We start from the raw sequence: 18,717 nt of genomic DNA, 5'->3' as shown, positions 1-18,717 counted from the left end.
GTAATACAGTCGCAGCAGGGGCGGGGCTGCCTGGGTTGGGCGTCTCTAGATGCTGGGGCGGGGCGAAGACGTAAGCGGGGCGGAGTTTGCAGCCGTCGCGCACGCGCCTGGTCTGGTCGCGTCGCGTGTGCGTGCTTGCGTGCGTGTTTGCGTGTGGTCACAGTTCCCGCCATCAGCCGCTCTCGCTGTGTAGGGGGAGTGAGCCGCCTAGCTTTTCTGGACTCAGTGACCCTTCCTTCTGTACCCCTGGCTCCTCCCCCTCCACGCGGACTCTGTGCTTCCGGCAGGCCTGTTCCGGGGCTTCGGACCCTCAGGCTCAGGTAAGGCGCCCAGGGCAGCTTCTCAATTGAGCCGTTTTCTCTACCCCCCCCCCCCCGTGCGGTCCGCCCACTCAGCGTTCACTCTTGTGGAGTTCGCCCCGCCGCTGCTCAGCCGGCCCGCAGCTCCTCTGCACTCTCTGGGTTTCACAGGTACCCTATTTGGGTGTTTCCCCTAGACTTTCTCTCTCCTTTGACCTGTACTGTCACTTGCTCCTTCTGCATCTCGAACCTGGTCCCTTTTCTCTGGGGCTGTCTTCGTCCGCCGCTTGCCCCCTAGCAAGGCCTGCTGTCTGATTAGGTGACTTCGTTGTCTTATATTCATCAGGTCTTGGACATGATACTTATTCTCTGTCTTGACCATTCTTCATCATTCTCTTAATCGTCTCCATTAAAAGGCATGGAGAGTATTTTTGTCTGCATTTGCTTGCATTCCATATGTAGCCATCACATCAAGCTGTCAGGTTTACCCATTTTAAGTGATGTCCAAGAAAGGAAATGATAATTGATTGCAAAATGCTGTATTTTGGAGTGATGTTCTGTAGCAGTTTTGTGGTATTGCTCTCCAAATTTCAGCTCTGTGTAAATGCATGGGTGGCAGTGCATGACAAGTCTTCAACTAGGAGAGATATCAAAGAGAGAATGTTAAATAGGCATTGTATATTGTGGGTTAGAGATCAGGGGTAGTCGAGGCTGGATATGTAGATATAACCTGTGTATGAATATATATGTGTATGTCTCTGCCATGTAGATAGTTTTGGATGAGGTGCTTAAAGTGATTGTAGTGGTAGAAAAGAAAGGCACTTAAGATGGAGCATTTAGATATTCTTGATGTCTAATAACTGGATAGAGGGGATGAATCTTGGAAGAGATGAAAGAAGTCATGCATAGTGTCTGCTGAAAAGTAAAATTGAAGCTGGACTGAGAAACGCAGTGACGTAAAAGTAATTAATAGTCTTAGGGATGTTTGGGTTTAGTCCTAGTTCCTCTTTTGCTCTTCCATTCTTTCCTCAGTTTTAAATTCCACCTATGTACTGATGTGTTATGAAGTTTTATTTCCAGCCTATTTTGTTTTCTACATATCAAAATAGCCAACTGTCTGCTTGACATCTCAACTTTTTTCTTAGGAATTTTAAATTGTAACATGTCTAAAACCAAAGTGTTGATCATTCTCTTCATACCCAGATTCTTTCTCCTCCAGTGTCCCGTTTCATTAAATTGTGTATACATGTCTTCACTAGAAAATGAGTTATTTTTCCTGCCATGCACACATACCCTCTCCAAGTTCTGTCTATTCTACTTCTACTTCTTGAATCTATTTTTGTACATCTCACTATCATTTTTCTAATTCAAGCTACAGTTCTTCCTACCTGAGCTTTATATTTTTCTGGCTCCCAGCATTCTCATCTATAAAATAGGAATAATAAGTTTGTACTTTACTTGATTGTTATGATGATTAAATGAAATAACCATGGTGAGCACATGACACACATAAATTGGTAAGAATTAATTGTTCTTGTAATTGTTGTAAGCTGAACAATTTCAGTACTTTCCTATCTGATTGCCTAATTTTTTTTTCTCATTCTTGTTTCTTTCTATTCTCCTTCCTAAACAAACCACATCACTTCTCCACGCAACAATAATATATGATTTCTTTTCTTGAAACCCTTTATTGTATTTTCCTGTTGCTAAATGCTTATTACATTTAGGATAAAATTTCAAAATCCTTCCTGTGATCTGCATCTGCATAACCTGATGCTTGTTTGCTTCATCTTACACCATCCTTCTTTCTGTCATGCCTAGTATACCAAATCATGTTCCAATATAGTGCCTTTGTGTATATTGATCTGTTTACCTGAATTGTTCCAGTGCCGCCATCTCCAATCAACTCATTCTTCAATTTTTATCTTCAGTTGTAGTTTCTTAGAGAATAAAAACAGAGAAAAAAATCTTGATTTTTTTTTTCCCCCTTCTGAATCTTCAGGTCTTAAATCATAAGTTTCATCATGCCCTGTATTTTACTTTATATCATTTTTCAGAACTTGTAATTATAGATTTATTTGTATGTTTATTGGAAGCCTCTCATTGGCATATGAGAGTGATTATTTTATTTTTATTCCTCAAGAATTTGTTAAATGATCATGTATGTAAGAAATTAAAAAAAAAAAAAGAATTTGTTAAATGAATAAGTAAACTAGAACTTGCTGTAAGAATCATCACGTCTACTTTCTGATAGGCCTTGGTAGGTTCAGTGATAGACACACGATGGTTTTGAGGATCTGTTTGCTCGCACAAATCTCTTGTGTTCAAATGTATGTTATGATCCTCTGTTTTTGTTTCTGATTTTGAATAATCAATAGTATTTAATGTGATTTTGAATAACTAGTAGTATTTAATGTAAATCAGGAAGTTAAAAAAGTTGTGTCTTAGAAGTGTCAACCTAATGATATTCTTATCATGAGAAACACTTTTTTCCATTCTGCAGACAAATTAAAGGATGCATCCAAAAAAGGGGCAGGGTTTCAGTTTTGAAAACTTTTTTTCCAACTCCACCCCCTCACTGGTACTAGCTAGGAATTGAACCCAGGGTTGCTCTATCACTGACCAACATCCTTCCTTTTAAGTTTTATTTTGAAACAGGGTCTCACTAAGTTGCCCATGCTGGCCTCAAACTTATGATCCTCCTGCCTCAACAACCTAAGTAGCTGGGTTTATAGGCATGTACAACCATGCCTGACATCCAACTTTGGGTATTTTTACACCAAATTATGTTCCACTTCAGGGCCTTTGTGTATATTGTTCTGTTTACCTGAATTATTCCAGTACCACGATCCACAGTCAACTCATTCTTCAATTTTCAGTTAAGTTGTAGTTTCTTAGAGAACATAAACTTTTTATGAGATTTTTGTGTCTCATAAAATTATTCAGATTTTAAACTGCTCGAATTGAAGATAAACTTTGTCTAGACAAACATCCTTCTTTACTCTCAACTTTAACACTAATTTTATCTCCATTGCACATTTGTTTTATGACCTTTTTATTAGGAAAGAAAGCCCTTGGGTATCAGAATAGTGGTGTATATATTTTAACAACAGGTTAAACTATGAGACCAGTGAAGGTGAGGTTTTTATAAGTAAGAAAAATTCATACTTAGGTCAATTCCTAGTGAATGAGAGATGAAATATTAAAATAATTTTTTAAAATAGAACTTGTGTTGAAAAATAGGGAATAAAAAATAGACAATATGCAAATGTCAGGCAGTTGAATTTATTTTCTAAGTAGTGACAAGCTAGGGAAAAAGTTTGAGATGAAATTAGTACCATCAGTCACAAATATTTAGCACTTACTAAATGTTTGTTATTTTGTTAGAATATAAAAGTTCTGTGTCTATGTGTCATTACCCCCACCCCTGCCCGGCCCCTGCACCCCCCACCTTAGGGAGACAGTTAAGGAGACTAGTACATACTTTTAAAAATTTGAAAAAAAAGGTATTTTTTCAGAAAAGATATTGTAGTATAAAGGATTCATTGGCAGAAAAATCCTGAGAGAATGGGGACTTGTAAAATGATTTCAATTCACTGATGAGGATGAACTGTGGAAGTGGTTAAAACCATGGATTCTTGTCAGAGACACATAGCTTTGTGTCTTATTGATTCTGTATTCATAAATTACTTAATCTCTCTAAGCCAGTTTTCTCATTGGTAAATTAGATAATTTAGTAATGATCCTTGTCCTTTAGTGTTATTGTGAAAATTAAATGAAGTAATGCATGTATGACACTAAGCACTGTGCTTAGTAAATGTTGCATAATGCATATTTAATGCATTGATGGCAAAATGATGACTTTCTGAATTAGGGTAGTAACTATGAAAAGATTGGGTTTTAATATTAAACCTGATGTTAAGATTTCTTGCCTATAGGATGGTAGAAGGAGAAAAGTATGAACCTTTCAATGAGGCCGTGGACTGCATCTTCTCTCTCTCTCTCTTTCTCTTTCTCTCTCTCTCTCTCTCTCTCTCTCTCTCACTCTCTCACACACACACATACATGTACATATATATATATGTATATACACATACATATACATACATATATATTCCTACCACTTTGTAGTTTACTCTGAGTACTAAATGATCAGATTTTTAAAGTTGATGTTGTTGCATTTAATTAGGCAGTGAAGGATGTTTGGGTAGAATTTCAGGGCAAGTTCAGGCTTTAAAAAAAGGCCTAAAATTGAAAAATAGGTGTTTTATTTTTTAAATTTTGGAAACAATCTTACTCACTTTATTTGTGTAAACACATCATGAAAGTGATGTTTTAAGACTAAGATGTCATTGTAGCAGTGTTTATAAAGACAACAAAGGCTATACTTTTGCTCAGGCTTCTTAGTTTCAAAATGTAGCAGGAATAAATAAATCAGAACACAAGGTGATCAAGGTGCAGGCTCCTCTGTAGTCCCTTATTTACCACAGCAGATACGTTCCTAAAATTGTCGATGTGCATGCCTGTATGTGCATCATTTTAAATATTTTCAGTAAGTGATTTGTGGTTTGTAAATCATTGAGGGGTTAACTGTTATGTAAATGATCAATTTCTTTCTTAAGTTTTAATTTTGTATATTGAATCATTTTAAAAAAGGCACACTTATATTTTCTTTAGCTGAGTTGATGGCTCCTGGAGAACTGGCATAGCTGCAGAATATGAGTAGTTTCCCAAGAAGAGTGCATTGCCTTTGGCACAAGGATCAGAATAAAGGTGAATTGTTATTACATAGGGCTTTTTAGTAAAAGTCACTGAAAAGTAAGTCATGTTTTTGTTTTTGATATGTTTCCAAGAGTATATGCAAATCAGCGAGAACTGACAAGATTTCTGTGTTTATTTTTTAGTAATAATTTTATGTTTTAGCATGTTTTCTTGACCACAGAATACCCTCTGAACAATGTTTTCAAAACAGCACCTTAAATGTAGCATTTAAATAAATAAACTGGTTAAAGAAACATTTTTGCAATATTATTGATTGAGCTATGATGAAGTGCTGCAACTTGGATCATAATTTTAATTGCAAAAAAGTTTAGGGAAAGGGGATACTCTTAGAACATACTTAGAGAATAATTCATTTTAATTATCCTCTTTCTAATATTGCTTTGATTAGAGAATTAGCATTATAGAGTTCAAGGAAACTTTATCTTAGGTTCATAGAAAGTTTAACTGTTACTAAATCATGCTTCGTACTGAAAAAGAAACTTAGTTTTTTTCCTGTGACCAAGAAGGGCAAGCCCTGATAATGTGATGAACATACAAAAGTAGTTATTGTTAATTCATTTAGTGTAAAAGCAGGTAGCAGACTAAATTGAGGCGTTAAGAAAAAGGTTTATTATATTAGTTCTATTCATTTTTTAAAATGTTTTTAGTTATACATGGGCATAATATTTTATTTCATGTATTGATTTTTATGTGGTGCTGAGGATTGAACCCAGTGCCTCACCTGTACGAGGCAAGAGCTCTGCCACTGAGCCCAACCCCAGCTGAGGTTCTATTAATTTTATGTCCTGCATGGTTTAGTTTTTTTCCTTAGAAGAAGGAAAGGTTTCTAACAGAAATGGTTAAGAAAATGTTCGTTGTCTAGAGTGCACTGAAGCACACTTATAATCCCAGCAACTCAAGAGGCTCAGGCAGGAGGATTACAAGTTTGAGGCCAGCCTCAGCAATTCAGCATGACTCTGTCTCCAAAAAAAATAAAAGGGCTGGGAATGTAGTTCAGTGATAAAATGCCCCCGGATTTCATCCCTTGCACCAAGAGAAAAGAAAGAAAATGTTTAGTATCTAAAGTAAAATGTTATGCAGTTAATCAAAACTCTGCATCAAAATGTTTGAGAGGAATAGACAATTAGCTAGAAACAGAAGTAACCAGTAACATTTTTATTTCTCATTTATTTTAGTGAACTTTGAACTCTTCAGCTAAATTTTATTAAATAATGTCATTTTTAATAAGGCAAACTTTAATAATGGGCTTATTTTGGCAGCCTGACCAATAAATAATGAGACATAAGGAAAGCTGAGGGAAATTGACAAAAGATAAAACTGTTAATATGGAGTTTCATCATTGAGCAATGAGTAACACTAGTTCCAATTTGGGAAAGCTTACTAGGTTCTTAAGTATTGTTTTCTGTTACTGCATATTAATTCATATTAATAAATGATCAGTCTTCCATTGAGTTATTAACAAGATGTTAGGACAGCTTTGCACTCAGTGGGGAAGTTTAAATGCACATAGAAAAAGCTTTAGATGTAATCTTCAAAAAATGAGTTACATATAATACAGCATATAGCAGTACTCTTACAAAGAGCTTAGATATAATCCTACATTGGCCATATAAAAGAGATTTATGATTCTGCTATCTGCTATTGTATATTTTAATAGCAAATTGAATAAAATTAGTGTTATTTTGTTCATTATTCTTGAACAATGCGTTTCTGTCTCCTGTGCATCAGACATTGTCTTAGTGGGGACAGAGAAATTAAAGAACATCTTCCCTGTCTTCAAGCTGCAGAGTCTAGATAGACAGACAAAGAAATAAATAGTTTATAATACAATGTGATAACTATTCTGCTAAAGGTAACTAAGCTAACACAACAGGAAAACAGAAGGATTTAAACAGTCCCATTGTGGATATGGGGAAGAGAACAAGTGAAGAGTTAGGAAAACTTTAAAGAGTTGAGCCTTGATTTTAGAGCCAAGAAAAGACATTTTTTTTTTTTAAAGAGAGAGTGAGAGAGGGGGGAGAGAGAGAGAGAGAGAGAATTTTTAATATTCATTTTTTAGTTCTCGGCGGACACAACATCTTTGTTGGTATGTGGTACTGAGGATCGAACCCGGGCCGCACGCATGCGAGGCGAGCGCGCTACCGCTTGAGCCACATCCCCAGCCCCCAGAAAAGACATTTTAAGAGAGCCGAAGATGGGGAAAAGAATAAAAAATTTTCTAGACATCCACTACAGAGTGTACAAGTGTATATATGGAGTTAGGGGAAAATTGCAAGCAGTTCAGATGATTGGATTTTGGGGAAGTTTATTGATATTGGGAATAGAGAGGTAATCAGGGTCTAGATCATGGGACCTTTATATCATGTTAATGAGTTTAGACTTTATTATAAGGACAGAGGAAAGCCATTTAATTATATTAAAAAATGTGATATGATTTGATCTATAGTTCATTATAAAACTGTATGAAAAGTATATGGAGGTAGAATTTACAGAACTACCTCCCATTTCCAAACTAATACCAATAATCATCAAGAAAGAAGTCAAAGAACTGTCATGGAATCTATGGTAGAAGAGCAACCACATATTCTTTGCAGTATTGAGAAGTACAGTGCAAATGATTTTAAAGACGTACCCTAACAACAAAGCCACAAATAATTAATTTCAAAAAAAATTATAAATACAATTTTTATTCAGATTTCTTCAGTTACTAGTTTGAGCAAAGCATCATATTAATAGAGAGGTTTGTGTATGGTAATGAGCTCAATTACTTTAAGGAATTCATACGTTCAGCCACTTTTACCAATATCTAAATCTGTCCATAGTAGGCACTCAGAAAACTCTGATGAGATGGGTGAATTATAATAGAGAACTTAAAATGAATAATACTTTTTAACTCTTCAAAGTTTTTTCCACATCTCTTTTAGCCCCAGTTTTTTGCTCAACAGTAACTAAAGGCCTTGAACAGGGGCCCCCCTATGCTATGTCCTGCCTACAGGTGGATTTTGTTTGATTCATAGTTTTCAAATTAAGTTTGAATTCATTATTCACAATTTAATATTCACAATTTAAAATTTAAAACTTTTATATAAAAGTTGAGAGTCTTCATTTTCTTGAAAAAGAAGATGATAAGACAGTGCTAAGTTCACTACTGCTACATGCTATAATTGGCTGGATTGGGTAGTAATTGTTCATGTTTTACCTAAGTCATTACTTGGCTGTTCCCTATAGGCAGTTGAGTGGGTGACTTTCATTAACATCTTATTTATAGAGGTTTTTGGAGAAAGAGGAATTGTAGACAAGAAATAAATTCAGTTAGTGAACACTGACTCCATTAATATTAATAGTATTGTCAGCTGAGTGCCTAATATATGCTGTTTCATTCTGAAATATTACAATATTTTCTATTCTTGTTTTGTAAATAGAAAAGGTATGTTACAAGTTAGTAATTGACAGACCTGGCTCCTGATTTCTAGACCTCATGTTTTTCCTTGTGTAATTCCTTTTCTAATTTTTCTAGATGAGCTATGTAGGCAAAGGCATTGTTTAAAGATTTTTAATTTATTAGATTATGAGCAACAATCATTTTAGGGGCAGTGTGTTTTTAAATGTTTGAAATGGTATAAATTCAGCTTAGCAATTTTAGATGGTTGAATATTTATGTATATAATACTTTCTGCCATTACTGTTATTTATTTACTTGCTGGCTTTTGGCAAAGCTAGAAGGGTCTGAGACATCCTATCATTTCTGTAAGTCATTTTTAAGTATTAAAAGTTCATTCAGGAATGTATTTGTCAAAGTTAAAATTGCTAAAGATTCCTTCTAAGAATAGTAATGTTAAATATAAATGGTAGGTGGATCTTAGGAAGAGAGCAGTTTTTGTTCTTCCTAAAGATTAAATGTTTTTCTCAAATAATGTAATTCTGGAAGTTAGAGTAATTTGATGATTCTCAAACATTTTTATTCCTTTAATGTCTTCTGTACATGAAGTTAAGAGCTATAAACATTCATAAAAGAAGAAAAGAATTCAACACCATTTAATAATGGTGAGGGCAATCACATTGAGAAAGACATCTTCTCTTGTTCCTAAATTGATGTGTCATTACTGGCAACAACTGTTTATGAATTCTGCAAAATGTAGAATTTAGGAACTAATAGGCATAGGTATTGGACTCTTGGCAAAGAAGGAAACATGTACAGAAGAAATTAAATGTGGTTAGATGCCATCATTGAATGTTAGCACCTGCTTTTGTTCTTTGTTACCTATATTCTACAATTGATAAGGGCCTTGGAGATTGCTTCATAAAAGTGTTTATTAAAGTGGAGAAATACAAGATGGTTCATTAAGTATTCTCTTTTAAACTCTAATTTTAAAAAAAACTTTTAACTCTCTATTTTATTTTCCTTCTTTAGAACCTGTCAGGTGAAGGTATATTTTTGCTTTTTAATTTGGCTAGAAGCAATTTATTTTTAAAGAAAATATGTCTCCCCTGAAGATACATGGTCCTATCAGAATTCGAAGTATGCAGACTGGAATTACAAAGTGGAAAGAAGGATCCTTTGAAATTGTGGAAAAAGAGAACAAAGTCAGCCTAGTAGTTCACTACAATACTGGAGGAATTCCAAGGATATTTCAGGTATTAACTAAATTTTGTTTTTAACGGTTCTTGGATCAGGTCCATCAGTAAATTGCTAAAGACATAATAAGTAACAGAGTAGTCTCTCTTGTTTCTCATTTCCAAGACACTAATACTTTTGTGTACATGATTTATAAAGTATTTAGCACCAGTATTGGCTGTGTATAAGAGAGCAAGAAATAGTCACCCAGTATTGAAAAGAAAACCAGTGTGCAGGAACTTAGAAGGATTATATCTTTTTAAATAACTGTATTTTTAAGTTATTTAAAAAAAACACACATTAGGACAAGCTTAGTTAATCCTTTTTTCTTTTTATTTTTTTAGTTGTTGATGGACCTTTATTTTATTCATTTATTTGTATGTTGTGCTGAGAATTGAACCCTGTGCCTCACACATATGAGGCAAGCACTCTACCACTGAGCCAAAAACCCAGCCTTCCTTTTTGGTTTTAATATAGATGATGAATTCATCATTAGGTTAGTATTAACTTTTAAGAGGATTTACTAGTGTCTTTTAAAGCCAGTGTGTATTTCCTAAATAATTCTGCCAAAAGTCATAGTATGGAGTATTTAAGGATAATTGTTCAAGATTGTTTAGATAAATATTTTCTTGTAAGATTTTGAAGGATCCTCTTTATTTTATCACTACAGAAAATTGTTAATTTTGTTTTCACTTTTCTACTGATTCTCTTTTGTAATATGAGTTACTTATATGTTGAATTTAAGAACATAATGTCTGTTGGGTGTCGTACACATCTGTAATTCCAGCTATTCAGGAGGCTGAAGCAGGAGGACCTTAAGTTTAAGGCCAACCTAGGCAATTTAGAGAGACTGTCCTGGAATAAAAAATAAAATTAGATTAAAAAAAAAAAAAGATCTGGGTTAGAGCAATCCTGGGTTCAATCCCCTGCACTACAAAAACAAAACAAAACATAATGTCTCACATTTTTCTGTCCTTAAAAATCCTTTATTGGGGGCTGGGTTGTGGCTAGCACGTGTGCAGCCCTGGGTTCGATCCTTTATTTATTTTATGAAGCAATAAATTAAAAAAAAATTATTTATAAATAAATAAAAATAAACAAAAAATCCTTTATTGGGCCTTTAATAGATGAATGGATAAAAAATGTGGCATATATACATAGTGGAATATTACTCAGCAGTAAAAGAGAATAAAATCATGGCATTTGCAGGTAAATGGATGGAGTTAGAAAAGATAATGCTAAATGAAGTTAGCCAATCCCAAAAAACCAAATGCCGAATGTTTTCTTTGATTTAAGGAGGCTGATTCATAGTGGGATAGGAAGCAGGAGTATGGGAGGAATAGACGAACTCTAGGTAGGGCAGAAGGGGGGAGGGGAAAGGAGGGGGCATGGGGTAATTAATGATGCTGGAATGTGATGATCATTATTATCCAAAGTACAGGTATGAAGACATGAATTGGTGTGAATATACTGTGTATACAACCAGAGATATGAAAAATTGTGCTTTATATGTGTAATAAAAATTGTAAGCATTCTGCTATCATATATAAATAAATAAAAATCTTTTTAAAAAATCTTGTATTGGTTAATTAGGTTATACAAAAGTATAATATTTGTTCTAAACTAAAATACTCTGTTGAAGAGCAGTATATAACTATGCTTAAGAAATTAAAATTTTCGTTTGTCTTTGCTTTTAACTATGAAAATGAATTGTTTATGATTTTATATATCGGATAAGTTGGAGGTGGTGACTGGTAATTGAAATATCTACTGATTGTTCATCTCAACAAAAGAAAGTTGTTTTGAAATAGAATCATTTTTTTCAGTCCTCAGCCAAGGTTGACACTGAGTATTTGAATAGTTAAGCAAACATAGATAGGCGCACAATGACTATATTTGCATTCCCAGCCTCATCTCAGTTCTGGGTCAGTTTACATTCAACAGTCATTTTCTAATCATCTACAGGTTACAGTTGTGGATTCTGTAGTAAGGGCTAAGAATACAGAACTGAATGAAACACCATTCCCCTCAGTTAAACGTAACCAAATGCATTTTCAGCTGTAAAAGTATTTCAGTGATACTGAGCTAACAAAAGAAGTGAGTGGTTTGTACTCTGGGAATTTAGAGGATAAATAGGAGTTTTCTAAACGTAGTAGAGGTAAGGCAGAAGTAATTTCTCTACATGGACAAACACAAATATGAGTAAACATTCAGGGAAATAGGAAATTAATTTAAAATAAGTGGGGAGTGAGTGGCAGATTTTGCTGATTCTTCTTTGTCCCAAGGGTATCTCAAGTTCTAAGGAGCCAAGCATCTCAAATTAATGTCCTTTGGGGATAGACAAGATATTGAGAGATTAAGGACATGTAGGAGATTTCATGGGAGGTTAAGAATGAAAAGTCCTAAAGAAAGGAAAAGGTAGTGAAAGAAGCAGGAGGAAGAAAGGATTGTCAAAAGACTCAGCTCATTAGATTTAGGAGGTGAGAGAGAAAGAGTCTGGGGAGATTCCCTATCTGAGAGAATGGCAGTCCCTTTTGTGCATTCTGTGAGGGGTAAAAAGAAAAAAATGTGGTTTGAAGATTGAGAGAGATGAATTGTTTGAGATTTCAGGCATTCAGAAGGTAAACAAGCCTGGAGTTCTAACGGAGAGGTCTGGACTTGGGATAAAGAGTGGGGAACTCTTAGCTAGTTGCAGTAGTGCACACCTATAATCCCAGAGGCTTGGGAGGCTGAGGCAGGAGGATTGTGAGTTCAAAGCCAGCCTCAGCAATGGCAAGGTGCTAAGCAACTCAGTGAGACCCTGTCTCTAAATAAAATACAAAATAGGGCTGGGGATGTGGCTCAGTGGTTGAGTGCCCCTGAGTACCAAAAAAAATGAGGGATTTAGCTCAGTTGGTAGAGTGTTTGTCTTGTATGCACAAGGCTCTGGGTTCAATCCCCAGCACCACAAAAAAGGAGTTAGGGCTGCAATTGTGGGGGCTACATGGGATTTTCAGTTGTTGAAGTGACCAGTTTCAGAATTATTCTCTTGTTAATGAGCAAACTTGTCTACTTACATTTAACTCTAATTTTTAAAAAAATGGTAAATAGACTGATGTAATGTCTTTATGTTACCTATTTTTATGTTTTACTAGAGAAAATCGGTAAAATAGTTTTTCATTTTTATCTAAAAAGTGACAAAGAATATTTCTCTCTAATTTAAATTAATGAATGTTATTTCTTTTTTATACTGTTTAAAGGATATGTCTTCAGCAAAAGGCAGCTTTAGAAACCTTTGTATAGGCTGGGGATGTGGCTCAAGCGGTAGTGCACTTGCCTGGCATGCACATGGCGCTGGGTTTGATCCTCAGCACCACATACAAATAAAGATGTTGTGTCCGCCGAAAACTAAAAAACAATAAATATTAAAAAATATTCTCTCTCTCTCTCTCTTAAAAAAAAAAAAAGAAAAGAAACCTTTGTATATTCTGCTAAGGAAGAATATTAGAAGATAAGGCTGGCAGGGATAATTTAGGTAATAAAGAAACTAAAAATATTAGTATTGTTGAAAGTTTATTTTTGATGTGTTTTTAGAGTGTGAGGATGGTGGCTTGGATTAATGTATCCTTTTACATTGCAACTACCTAAATGATTTACCAAATAATCTTGCAAAGTGTTTGTTCTAAGAAAAAAAGAAAAAGAGACTAATCCAATTTGGTTTTCTGTCTTGGTGATAGTATAACTGTCCAGGCTCCAAAAATGGTTAGCTCACTGGTTAGCTCACATAACTTTAGAACTATATCTTAAAATAGGAATTTTCTGCCATAAGAGCAAGAGAGCTAGGATTATTTTCTAAAGTCAAGTTTAGAAGTTGTTTGTATCTTCTAAAAGCTTAATCTTTGATTTAAATGTATCAAGAAATGGGAACTCTTTGGTTAAAAACAGATTGAATCAGTATGGAGAAGAGTGAGAAACACTCCTTGGAAAGTATAGAGTTTAGTATTCATTATATAACATTGTACTTAATTTATATTTTTGATGTTAAGATAATACTTCTTTTGTTTTTGTCAGCTAAGTCATAACATTAAAAATGTGGTGCTTCGGCCCAGTGGAGCAAAACAAAGCCGCCTAATGTTAACTCTACAAGATAATAGCTTCTTGTCTATTGACAAAGTACCAAGTAAGGAAGCAGAGGAAATGAGGTTGTTTCTAGATGCAGTTCATCAAAACAGACTTCATACAGGTAAGCACTAATCATCCCAGGGTCTGACATGATGAATACTGATAAAGTATTCAACAAAATATTGGTAAACTGAATTCAGTAGAACATTAAAAAAGGGCTGGAGTAGTGGCTTAGTGGTAGAGCGCTTGCCTAGCCCGTGTGAGGCACTGGGTTCGATTCTCAGCACTGCATATAAATAAAGGAATAAAATAAAGGTTCATCAACATCAAAAAAAAAAATTTTTTTAGTTGTCACCACCCCAGCCCCTAAAAAAAATTAAAAAAAAAAAGAACATTAAAAGAATTAATTGTACACCATGACCATAAAGAATTTATTCCTAGGATGCAATGTTCAGATATGAAAGTCAGTTTATATAATATATCACATTAACAGAATAAAGGACAAAAACTGTTGGATCATCTCAATTGGTACACAAAAAAGAATTTGACAAAACTCAACATCCATTCATGATAAAAACACTCAACAGACTTAGAAGGGAACAACTTCAATGATAAAGATCATATGTCAAAAACCCATAGCTATCATACTCAACAGTGAAAAAACTGGAAGCTTTTCCCCTAAGATCAATAATAAGACAAAGCCTGGATGTGATGTCGCACACCTATAATCTCAGCTACTAAGGAGGCTGAGGTAGGAGGATTGCAAGTTTGAGGCCAGAGTAGACAACTTCTTTACCAAGACCCTGTCTCAAAAAGAAAAAAGAGGGGCTGGGGATGCAGCTCAGTTGATAACAAGTGTTGGCCTTGTGGGGCCCTCAGTTCGATCCCCAGCATCAAAAAAAAAAAGAAAGAAAGAAAGAAAAAGGGTTGGAGAAATAGCATGGTAGTAGAGCACCCCTGAATTTAATCCCAGTACTTCAAAAAAGAAAAACAAGGCAAGGATGCCTGTTCTTGCCACTTCTAGTCAGTATAGCATTGGAAGTTTCAGAGCAATTAATAAAAAGAATCCAAATTGGAAAGGAAGAAATAAAATTATCTCTGTTGGGTGGGGGATGTAGCTCAAGCGGTAGCACGCTCACCTGGCATGCGTGCGGCCCGGGTACGATCCTCAGCACCACATACAAACAAAGATGTTGTGTCCGCCGAAAACTGAAAAATAAATATTAAAAAAGAAAAAAAATTATCTCTGTTTACAGATGATTTCATCTTATATGTAGAAAGCCCTACAGATTCTATAAAAATATGTAACTAGGAAAGGAGGAGGATTTAAATTATAATTGGAAAAGTTACCTTATTGCATTAATCTTAATAGACTTGCCTATTTATGAATCTGTGTGAATCTTATTCCTAAATTTTATTCTTTACTAGAGTATTTCTCAATTTAAGTGTAACATTAAAAACATTAGAAAGGGGCTGGGGATGTGGCTCAAGCGGTAGCGCGCTCGCCTGACATGCGTGCGGCCCGGGTTCGATCCTCAGCACCACATACCAACAAAGATGTTGTGTCCGCCGAGAACTAAAAAAAAAATAAATAAATAAATACTAAAAAATTCTTTCTCTCTCTCTCTCTCTCTCTTTAAAAAAAAAAAAAAAAAAAAAAACATTAGAAGGGTTGTGAGTGTAGCTTAGTTGAGCACATATTTAGCAGGTACAAGGTACTAGGTTGAATTCCTGTCACCAAAAAATCCCAACAAAACTCATAAGCATTAGAAAATTGAAATGTAACAGCATTACTTTTTATATTTAGTTGATAATGCTATTTGGCACACTGATTTTTTTTTTTTTAGTTGTCAGTGGACCTTTATTTTATTTATTTTTTATATGGGGTACTGAGAATCAAACCCAGTGCCTCACACATACTAGGTAAGTGTTTATCACTGAGCTACAGCCCTAGTGCTGGCACAGCATTTTTATAAAATAAAAACTTTGTGATTGTTTGCCATTTAGTACTTACTCATTCATGCCACCAAATCTAAGCTAAGTGAATTTACTAAGCAATTGGATTTTATTTATTTTTGGTGCTGGGGATCAAACTCAGGCCTCATATTAGCTAGGCAAGTTCTCTGTGTATCCCCCCAGCCCCTAAACAGTTGAATTTTAGGATCAAGAAATTGAGGACAGTACTATTTAAAATTCTTAGGCCAGGTGCAGTGGCATATGCCTGTAATCCCAGCATCTCAGGAGACTGAGGCATAGAGTCCAAAGTTCAAAGCCAGCCTCAGCAACTTGGCAAGGTATTAAGCAACTTGGTGAGATCCTGTCTCAAAAAGTAAAAAAGACACCCCTGGGTTTAATCCTAGGTACTAAATAAATAAATAATAAAATTCTTCAACTATGTCAGGAATTTTGTCTACATTTTTGTTTTTCTTTTATTCCATCATATCAATGATATTGACTGAATTGCTGTCATAAAATTGATGTAAGAAAAGCATGTCTTTAAATGCATTGCAGTGGAAAGCATAGTAGACAGGTACCCAAGCTTAAATGACAATTTTGGGTTCAGTCCTACCTCTGATTGTTATTTCATTTGTGGTTTTAGACAAGTCAGTTAACTTAGTTTCAGTTTCCTCGTCTCTAAAATGGAAGTTATGTTATCTTAGTATTGGGGCATTTTAAAGAATGAGGGCTCATTTATGTAAAATATGACTGTGTGAAGCAAGTCATTCCTATTATTAAAATTGCTGGCTGTAGGCTTGATACTCATTCTTTGATCTTGTACAACTCATTTTAATCTTTTAGATTTAGTTACCTTAGCTTTCCAAAGGGGATTTTATATACTTTGCAGGGACTAGAATAAGACAATGAATATAAAAATACTTTGAGAAATATAAAGCATTTAATATTAAGTGTAGCATTCAAATCAATGCGGAAAAAACACTAAGAGTTGGTGAACTCTGTTTATAAACAAAGCTGATAACTAATCAGATGGTAAAACAAAATTTTTTTATCTCACTTTTATCTAAATAGATTCAGATTGATTGAGAATTTGAATGTGAAAAGCTAAAATGATTAAGTATTATTAAAAGGTGGAGTTAGCTAGGCATGGTGATACAGCATGTAATCCCAGCAGTCTGGAAGACTGATGCAGGAGGATCTCAAGTTCGAGGTCAGCCTTGGCAATTTACCAAGACTCTTGACACAAAAAGGTATAGAGATGTAACAGTGGTAGAGTACCCCTGGAATCAGTCCCCAGTTTCATCCCCAACACATATACACAATCAAGGCTAGCCCCAGCAATTTAAGGAGACCATATACTGGAATAAAAAATGTGTGTGAGGACTGGATTACAATATAATCTCTGGTTGGAAAAGACCTTCCTGAGTACTACATAAAAATGAATTGGGCTGGGGATGTAGCTTAATGGTAGAATGCTTGGCTAGCATGTCTGAGGCCCTGGGTTAGATCCCCAGCATCACATGAATACACACAAAAACAAAAAACTCTGGACTGTGTAAAAACTTAGACAGTGTCTGTATCAAGGGGAAAAAAAAGACAAAAGAAGAAAATTATTAGCCAGAATGATATATTAATACCATTAATATACAAAGACTTATTTTTCAAATTAGTAAGAAAAAAGACAACTCAATAGAGAAATGGACAAAAACTGCAAAATATTCAGGAAGAAAAATAGATGGCCGTTAATTGTAAAATAATTTTCAACTTCAGTAATTGAATCAAATTACTGTCACAATGACATTGGTGTGAGGGGAAGCATGGAGATGTTCATGTATTTGGTAGGAATTTAGATACATTTTTTGGAAGACTGTGTACTAATGTCAGTTTGGTTTAAAATGACCCATTAACCCAGCAACTGTTATTCTAAGGAGTTTGTTCTACTAAAATTATTCTATTGGGCTGAGGTTGTGGCTCAGAGGTAGCATACTCACCTAGTATATGTGAGGCACTGGGTTTAAGCCTCAGTACCACATAAAAATAAAGGTTTTTGTGTCTACCTACAACTAAAAAGTAAATGTTTCAGAAATTATTCTATTAGTAGAAGAGGAAATGTGGAAGGATGTTAAATATTGTTTGCAATTTTGAATAAACCTTCCAAAATAATCATCAATGGGAAATTTGCAAACTTTTAAATAAAAAAATATAAACTATTTTTACATCTTTGTGGGATTTCATGTGAAGTTTCAATTAATGCATACATTTTAATTAATAAACTTGTAGACAGTGCCTTAGAGTGTATTATTGGAGGTGTGTCATTATTTCTGACATGTTTCCTTGGCATCTGGAGTCAGTGTTCATGCTCTAAATAAACAATGACCTTTAACTCTTTCAGACTGTTAATTACCAATATCATAGGAGAATTTCTAGCATTTTCTTTTCTTTTTTTTTTTTTTTCCCCTGTAATCTCAGAGACTTGGGAGGCTGAGGCAGGAGGATTGAGAATTCTTCATCAAAAGCAAGGTGCTAAGCAACTCAGTGGGACCTTGTCTCTAAATAAAATAAGGGCTGTGAATGTGACTCAGTAGTTAAGCATCCTTGTGTTCAATCTCTGGTACCAAAAAAAAAAAAAAAAAATTGTCCAGGCTCAAACTTGACATCTTCATTTCTCAGCCTCTTGAGTTCCTGGGCTTATAGGCATGTGCCACTGCACATGGCTAGTATTTTCTTTTTGGTTTGTAAAATTTATCTCCTATTACATGATCTCACATTTTTGTGTTATCTGTTTCTTTACTGGGGAGTTTTGTTCTTTTTGGGGGGCGTGGGCAGTAGTGGCAATTAAACCCAGGAGTCCAGGGATGCTCTACTACTGAGCTACATCCCCAGCCCTTCAAAAAAAAAAATTTTTTTTTTAAATTATAATTTTGAAACAGAGTCTTACTAAGTTGCTTAGGCTGCTATCCTTCT

At 34.9% G+C, this 18,717-nt stretch overlaps 1 protein-coding gene across 5 annotated transcripts in view; it reads left to right on the top strand.

Moving 5' to 3' along the window:
* The first annotated feature begins 90 nt into the window (after positions 1-90).
* The window catches only part of USP37 (ubiquitin specific peptidase 37), an 81,479-nt gene continuing 62,852 nt past the window's right edge, over positions 91-18,717 (top strand). For 2 of the 5 annotated variants that reach the window (XM_081260705.1, XM_081260702.1), the window contains exons 1-4: positions 91-320; positions 4,977-5,072; positions 9,493-9,716; positions 13,747-13,918. In XM_081260705.1, the coding sequence (XP_081116831.1) occupies positions 9,561-9,716; positions 13,747-13,918 (328 nt within the window). In that variant the 5' untranslated portion in view covers positions 91-320; positions 4,977-5,072; positions 9,493-9,560. Of the gene's footprint in view, positions 321-4,976; positions 5,118-9,492; positions 9,717-13,746; positions 13,919-18,717 lie in introns of all 5 variants that reach the window. The other 3 variants (XM_081260703.1, XM_081260704.1, XM_081260706.1) reach the window with 3 other exon arrangements.

This window comes from Spermophilus citellus (assembly GCF_964194105.1).
Source record: "Spermophilus citellus genome assembly, chromosome: 11".
NCBI classification, from domain to species: Eukaryota; Metazoa; Chordata; class Mammalia; order Rodentia; family Sciuridae; genus Spermophilus; species Spermophilus citellus.
The sequence above is the reverse complement of the archived record's forward strand: the minus strand, read 5'-3'. Positions and strand labels throughout refer to the sequence as shown.